The sequence below is a fragment of the Drosophila serrata genome, unplaced genomic scaffold (genome assembly GCF_035046125.1).
Source record: "Drosophila serrata isolate PLE 108 unplaced genomic scaffold, ASM3504612v1 contig_310, whole genome shotgun sequence".
In the NCBI taxonomy this organism is placed as follows: domain Eukaryota; kingdom Metazoa; phylum Arthropoda; class Insecta; order Diptera; family Drosophilidae; genus Drosophila; species Drosophila serrata.
In genome coordinates, this window is record NW_028257208.1 from 307174 (window position 1) to 314942 (window position 7769).

General features: G+C 52.2%; 1 protein-coding gene, 1 long non-coding RNA gene and 1 pseudogene across 3 annotated transcripts; all 3 read right to left on the reverse strand.

Annotated features, from left to right (window-relative positions):
• Positions 1-522: 522 nt before the first annotated feature.
• LOC147642983 (uncharacterized) lies at positions 523-3699 on the reverse strand (annotated as a pseudogene). The gene is made up of 4 exons (XR_015272723.1): positions 3024-3699; positions 2540-2966; positions 1495-2484; positions 523-1430 (listed from the first exon to the last, which is right to left on the reverse strand). The product of XR_015272723.1 is annotated as an uncharacterized LOC147642983 (transcript).
• On the reverse strand, positions 3357-5157 carry LOC110180194 (uncharacterized). The gene is made up of 3 exons (XM_086837503.1): positions 5009-5157; positions 3964-4953; positions 3357-3899 (listed from the first exon to the last, which is right to left on the reverse strand). The coding sequence occupies exon 2, from the start codon at positions 4311-4313 to the stop codon at positions 3990-3992; it is 324 nt and encodes a 107-aa protein (XP_086693629.1). The 5' UTR covers positions 4314-4953; positions 5009-5157; the 3' UTR covers positions 3357-3899; positions 3964-3989.
• Positions 5150-7546, reverse strand: LOC110180196 (uncharacterized). The gene is made up of 8 exons (XR_015272724.1): positions 7284-7546; positions 7019-7223; positions 6806-6951; positions 6589-6750; positions 6360-6523; positions 5966-6296; positions 5599-5903; positions 5150-5543 (listed from the first exon to the last, which is right to left on the reverse strand). It is a non-coding gene; the product is annotated as an uncharacterized LOC110180196 (long non-coding RNA).
• Between the last annotated feature and the right edge of the window lie 223 nt (positions 7547-7769).

Here is a 7769-nt window from a genome sequence, read left to right on the forward strand (position 1 = left end):
CTGCGGCGGCTCCGGTGTCATGTTGAGGCAGTTGGGTCCAATGTAACGCTGCTCCTGGCGGGTGACCACGGTCAGCTTGAGCGGCTGCTGCTGCTTGGACTGGAGGTTGTTGTTGCTCTGCGAGGAGGCCGCGAAGCCCGAGTAATTAGAATGCTGGTCATCGAGGCTCTTCTCCTTGGCGCTGTTCACGCTAGAGGCCCTTCCCGTTCTCGGCATTCCTCTTGATCGGGCTTTCCCACTGGAAAATGAGGCCTCGCGATAAGGACGCCTCCTTGTGCGTCAGATCACAGAGCCGGTCCAGCGTCATGGCCGCCCACATCCCATTAATGCTGCCATTGCTGGCTCCATTGGCTATGGAGGCGGCTGCATTCAGACTGCGATTGCCAGCGGGCTTGTGTACGTTCTCCGGCTCGATGCTGTTGGTAAGAATGAAAATTCAATGAGAATCAAACTTCCTTTAGTAGGTTATCTAACACTTGCCCATTTCAATCCAACTCCTGGGTGGACTAGACATTGCGCAAGTTTCCGGGTCCATAGCAGTGCTCCACCTCAGAGTCCTCATCGTCATCCTCGTCCGCATCGGCCTCTTCGCCTGTGCTGAGCTTGTCCAGCGAAGCCTTCAGTGTGTTGTGCCTGTTAATCTTGCTCAGGCGCTTCAGCGCCTTGAGGTCCTGCAGCTCCTGCTGGATCTTCTGCTCGACGGGCACATACCCTCGACGCAACGGCCTGCCCACTGAATCCAGCTCGATGGCTGCCGGTGATAGGGTGACCGAAAGGCCAACGACGCGCGTGTTCAGCTTGAGGGTGTTGATGTTGCTGCTGATTTCCATTCTGATAGTTCCCTGGGATGCTGATGTTGCCCAATGGCGAGACGGGCGGTAGAGGACTTTTGGGTGTCACCAGCTTGCCATGGGAGGCCATAAACCGCTGTATCACGCCCTTGGTAGAGGCACTGCCGAGGCCGCTTAGCTGCGGAGTGGAAATGGTTCTGGTAATGAGCTTCTGCTGCGGCGGCTCCGGTGTCATGTTGAGGCAGTTGGGTCCAATGTAACGCTGCTCCTGGCGGGTGACCACGGTCAGCTTGAGCGGCTGCTGCTGCTGCTGCTGCTTGGACTGGAGGTTGTTGTTGCTCTGCGAGGAGGCCGCGAAGCCCGAGTAATTAGAATGCTGGTCATCGAGGCTCTTCTCCTTGGCGCTGTTCACGCTAGAGGCCCGTCCCGTTCTCGGCATTCCTCTTGATCGGGCTTTCCCACTGGAAAATGAGGCCTCGCGATAAGGACGCCTCCTTGTGCGTCAGATCACAGAGCTGGTCCAGCGTCATGGCCGCCCACATCCCATTAATGCTGCCATTGATGGCTCCATTGGCTATGGAGGCGGCTGCATTCAGACTGCGATTGCCAGCGAGCTTGTGTACGTTCTCCGGCTCGATGCTGTTGGTAAGAATGAAAATTCAATGAGAATCAAACTTCCTTTAGTAGGTTATCTAACACTTGCCCATTTCTATCCAACTCCTGGGTGGACTAGACATTGCGCAGGTTTCCGGGTCCATAGCAGTGCTCCACCTCAGAGTCCTCATCGTCATCCTCGTCCGCATCGGCCTCTTCGCCTGTGCTGAGCTTGTCCAGCGAAGCCTTCAGTATGTTGTGCCTGTTAATCTTGCTCAGGCGCTTCAGCGCCTTGAGGTCCTGCAGCTCCTGCTGGATCTTCTGCTCGACGGGCACATACCCTCGACGCAACGGCCTGCCCATTGAATCCAGCTCGATGGCTGCCGGTGATAGGGTGACCGAAAGGCCAACGACGCGCGTGTTCAGCTTGAGGGTGTTGATGTTGCTGCTGATTTCCATTCTGATAGTTCCCTGGGATGCTAATGTTGCTCAATGGCGAGACGGGCGGCAGGGCACTATTGGGTGTCACCAGCTTGCCATGGGAGGCCATAAACAGCTGCATCACGACCTTGGTAGAGGCACCACTTGATCCAGTTCATCCTGATCCTGTGGCTGCTCCTGAGTGCATTCACCATAACCCAAAAATAGGATGTCAAAGCTGCACATGGTTCAATGCCAGCAATCGATAGTCTAAGATGCGTATGGTTGCATGCCAGCAATCGATAGTCAAAGCTGCGTTTTATGTCATCAGCTTATCGTCAATGCTGCACATGGCTCCATGTCAGCTAGTCGTCAATGCTGCACATGGCTCCATGTCAGCTGATCGCCAGTGCTGCACATGGATCCATGTCAGCTTGGCCTTGGCGGCATTGGACTTGGTGTCGGCCAGGCGATTTAGTGAGGCCAGTCGGAATCCGGAGGAATCATGTTGCCTGTGGAATTTAAAACCCACTTTGATACTTCGTAAAGGGAGCAATCGGTGCGGGCTAGTGACTAAATATCCTCGCTATGCTCATCCTCCGCCGAGGGCGTGAACTTTAGCAGCTGCTTGACCATGTCGAGTGCCAGCTGCTCGTTGCTGTCCATCAAAAGAATGGCCCTAGATGAGAAGAGATTAGTATTTGGAATCAAGAGGTGACTGAAGCAACTCCTACTTTGATATCTCCATGTCATTCATCTTCAGCTTGCTGATCAAAATGGTGCAGTTCCGAGCCCATCTGGGACATTGGCTCCCATCAAAGTTCTTACGTTCCAGCTCATCAGCACGCTTGCGTGCCTGCGTAAGTTGCTCCTCCTTGACCAGCAGACGCACCAGATTGCCTACATCGATTTGCCGGGAAGACGCATCAGAACCGTGAAAGGGTGAACTTGCGGCCCGCTGGTCGCTGCTCCACCTGCATCACAACCAGCTGGACTACGCGATTGATCAGCAGCCAGTGATCCGTGCAGTGACCAGAATCTCTTCTATCCAACTCCTGGGTGGACTGGACATTGCCCAGTTTTCCGGGTCCATAGCAGTCCACCTCAGAGTCCTCATAGTCTTCGTCGTCCGCATCGGCCTCGTCGTCTGTGCTCAGCTGGCTGGAAACGAAAAAACGTAAGATAAGAGGATCCTTAAAAGCCTTGACGTGTACTCACAGCTTGTCCAGCGAAGCCTTCAGTGTGTTGTGCCTGTTAATCTTGCGCTGGCGCTTCAGCGGCTTCAGGTCCTGCAGCTCCTGCTGGATATTCTTCTCGACGGGCACATACTCTTGGAACAACGGCCTGCCCTCCGATTCCGGCTCAATGGCTGCCGCTGATAGGGTGACCGTGGTAATGCCCGTTGCCGAGTTGCCGTTCTCCAGGAAGGCCAACGACGCGCGTGTTCTGCTTGAGGGTGTTGCTGTTGGTGTTGTTGTTGCTGCTGATTTCCATTCTGATAGTTCCCTGGGATGCTGATGTTGCCCAATGGCGAGACGGGCGGTAGAGGACTTTTGGGTGTCACCAGCTTGCCATGGGAGGCCATAAACCGCTGTATCACGCCCTTGGTAGAGGCACTGCCGAGGCCGCTTAGCTGCGGAGTGGAAATGGTTCTGGTAATGAGCTTCTGCTGCGGCGGCTCCGGTGTCATGTTGAGGCAGTTGGGTCCAATGTAACGCTGCTCCTGGCGGGTGACCACGGTCAGCTTGAGCGGCTGCTGCTGCTGCTGCTGCTTGGACTGGAGGTTGTTGTTGCTCTGCGAGGAGGCCGCGAAGCCCGAGTAATTAGAATGCTGGTCATCGAGGCTCTTCTCCTTGGCGCTGTTCACGCTAGAGGCCCGTCCCGTTCTCGGCATTCCTCTTGATCGGGCTTTCCCACTGGAAAATGAGGCCTCGCGATAAGGACGCCTCCTTGTGCGTCAGATCACAGAGCTGGTCCAGCGTCATGGCCGGCCACATCCCATTAATGCTGCCATTGCTGGCTCCATTGGCTATGGAGGCGGCTGCATTCAGACTGCGATTGCCAGCGGGCTTGTGTACGTTCTCCGGCTCGATGCTGTTGGTAAGAATGAAAATTCAATGAGAATCAAACTTCCTTTAGTAGGTTATCTAACACTTGCCCATTTCTATCCAACTCCTGGGTGGACTAGACATTGCGCAGGTTTCCGGGTCCATAGCAGTGCTCCACCTCAGAGTCCTCATCGTCATCCTCGTCCGCATCGGCCTCTTCGCCTGTGCTGAGCTTGTCCAGCGAAGCCTTCAGTGTGTTGTGCCTGTTAATCTTGCTCAGGCGCTTCAGCGCCTTGAGGTCCTGCAGCTCCTGCTGGATCTTCTGCTCGACGGGCACATACCCTCGACGCAACGGCCTGCCCACTGAATCCAGCTCGATGGCTGCCGGTGATAGGGTGACCGAAAGGCCAACGACGCGCGTGTTCAGCTTGAGGGTGTTGATGTTGCTGCTGATTTCCATTCTGATAGTTCCCTGGGATGCTAATGTTGCCCAATGGCGAGACGGGCGGCAGGGCACTATTGGGTGTCACCAGCTTGCCATGGGAGGCCATAAACAGCTGCATCACGACCTTGGTAGAGGCACCACTTGATCCAGCTCATCCTGATCCTGTGGCTGCTCCTGAGTGCATTCACCATAACCCAAAAATAGGATGTCAAAGCTGCACATGGTTCAATGCCAGCAATCGATAGTCTAAGATGCGTATGGTTGCATGCCAGCAATCGATAGTCAAAGCTGCGTTTTATGTCATCAGCTTATCGTCAATGCTGCACATGGCTCCATGTCAGCTAGTCGTCAATGCTGCACATGGCTCCATGTCAGCTGATCGCCAGTGCTGCACATGGATCCATGTCAGCTTGGCCTTGGCGGCATTGGACTTGGTGTCGGCCAGGCGATTTAGTGAGGCCAGTCGGAATCCGGAGGAATCATGTTGCCTGTGGTATTTAAAACCCACTTTGGTACTTCGTAAAGGGAGCAATCGGCGCGGGCTAGTGACTAAATATCCTCGCTATGCTCATCCTCCGCCGAGGGCGTGAACTTTAGCAGCTGCTTGACCATGTCGAGTGCCAGCTGCTCGTTGCTGTCCATCAAAAGAATCGCCCTAGATGAGAAGAGATTAGTATTTGGAATCAAGAGGTGACTGAAGCAACTCCTACTTTGATATCTCCATGTCATTCATCTTCAGCTTGCTGATCAAAATGGTGCAGTTCCGAGCCCATCTGGGACATTGGCTCCCATCAAAGTTCTTACGTTCCAGCTCATCAGCACGCTTGCGTGCCTGCGTAAGTTGCTCCTCCTTGCATGCCAGCAATCGATAGTCAAAGCTGCGTTTTATGTCATCAGCTTATCGTCAATGCTGCACATGGCTCCATGTCAGCTAGTCGTCAATGCTGCACATGGCTCCATGTCAGCTGATCGCCAGTGCTGCACATGGATCCATGTCAGCTTGGCCTTGGCGGCATTGGACTTGGTGTCGGCCAGGCGATTTAGTGAGGCCAGTCGGAATCCGGAGGAATCATGTTGCCTGTGGTATTTAAAACCCACTTTGGTACTTCGTAAAGGGAGCAATCGGCGCGGGCTAGTGACTAAATATCCTCGCTATGCTCATCCTCCGCCGAGGGCGTGAACTTTAGCAGCTGCTTGACCATGTCGAGTGCCAGCTGCTCGTTGCTGTCCATCAAAAGAATCGCCCTAGATGAGAAGAGATTAGTATTTGGAATCAAGAGGTGACTGAAGCAACTCCTACTTTGATATCTCCATGTCATTCATCTTCAGCTTGCTGATCAAAATGGTGCAGTTCCGAGCCCATCTGGGACATTGGCTCCCATCAAAGTTCTTACGTTCCAGCTCATCAGCACGCTTGCGTGCCTGCGTAAGTTGCTCCTCCTTGACCAGCAGACGCACCAGATTGCCTACATCGATTTGCCGGGAAGACGCATCAGAACCGTGAAAGGGTGAACTTGCGGCCCGCTGGTCGCTGCTCCACCTGCATCACAACCAGCTGGACTACGCGATTGATCAGCAGCCAGTGATCCGTGCAGTGACCAGAATCTGCGCATGAAAAGAGTTAAAATTAGCTCAGCTTAGGACAAGGACACTCAGGGAGTACTCACAGGGCAGAAGCGAAGTGGTCTGCACTGCCGCCGGCCGGTCTATGACCAGCACGCTTCGGTCTTGATCCAGCTCATTTTGATCCTGTGGCTGCTCCTGAATGCATTCACCATAACCCAAATCGTAGGATGTTAAAGCTGCACGTGGTTCCATGCCAGCAATCGATAGTCAAAGCTGTGTATGGTTGCAAGCCAGCAATCGATAGTCAAAGCTGCGTTTTATGTCATCAGCTGATCGTCAATGCTGCACATGGCTCCATGTCAGCTTGGCCTTGGCGGCACTGGACTTGGTGTCGGCCGGGCCAGTTGGAATCCTGAGGAATTATGTAGTTGCCTGTGGTATTTAAGAATTCACTTAAATAGTGAAATTAAATGAAAGAGAGAATGTAAAAATTACCCAAAGCCAGAACCAGCTCAAGGAGCTTGCGCAGACGTCGGGAACTGACCATTTCGCGGTACGCCACCATCACACTGGTGATGCGTGGTATAAGATCGTTGTCCGTCGGCATAAAGCGCTTCCTGTAGTAGAGACTCTTCAGCCTTTGCTCGTAGTGGGGAATCCTGCCAGGACAAAAGAACAAATAGTTTAGTGACAGCCAAATCTCTTCAATGCCCTTCAAACCTACTTTGGTACTTAGTAAAGGGAGCAATCGGCGCGGGCCAGTGACTTAATATGCTCGCTATGTTCATCCAACAGTGCACGCTCCTCCGCGGAGGGTGTGAACTTTCGCAGCTGCTCGACCATGTCGAGTTTCAGCATTTCGTTGCTGTCCATCGAGAGAATGGCCCTAAAAGAGAAGGGATTAGTATTTAGAATCAAGAGGTGCGTAAAGCAACTCCTACTTTGATATCTCCATGTCACTCATCTTCAGCTTGCTGAGCAGGATGGTGCAGTTCTGGACCCGGCGTCCATCGATCAATGAGTTCACCTTCTGCTTTGCTGGCTTGCCGCCAGTTGCACGCAGAACCTTATAGGAGCAATCGGTAGCCTGTGAAAAGAGAAGAGAGCATTAAATAAGGAAAGATCTTTCATTGGAATCTCTTCTAGACACTCACCGATACCGCATTCTTTTGGTAAGCCTAGAAGAATTTGTCTATTGACTCCAACTCCGTGTTGTTATACAGCTTGCTTTCGTTAACCTCGCTCTAGACGGTGCCCTGGAGCTTGGCATCCGGCAGTTTGGACCAGAAAGGCTCTTCAATGGATTCGTGGGTTGTGACACGTTCTTCTTTGGCAGCTCCACCTTGGGTGGCACAGGAGCTGTAGGCAAAGGATAGAAACTAATTTATGTGACGCTCCTTGGCTTAACTCTGTACTCACCCATTGCTGGTGAAAGCGGTACATCTATCTTTGAAAGAACCAGTAAACTGTGTCACATGAATGAAGTTCGCCGCGCTGGAGAACTTCCAGGTCAACACGGAGCGGAGCAGCACTGCTGTGGCGGCAGCACTCTTTTAAACACGTGTTTAAATATAAAATTAACATTAAATTTTACGGTCCCGTTCTTAACAAAACAATACAATTTGTGAAAAATGATCTAGTCATACAGCAAGAAGCTTGTGAAAATGAGCTGGTCACACTACAAAAAGTTTTAAATATAAGGTTGACTAACTAGCTCTTTTCTAGCTAAATTTAAAGCTCTGCTACAATATAGCTAAAGGGACAGCTCTATTTTGCACCTCTTGCACTAAAATTAATCTGCTTTCTGTGGTTTCTGTTCGCCTGGTACTTCAGATCCAAAAATGAATGATTTTGTACTGAAATTGTCGAGATCGAAGCATTTTTTTGCCTACAACAACAACAAAC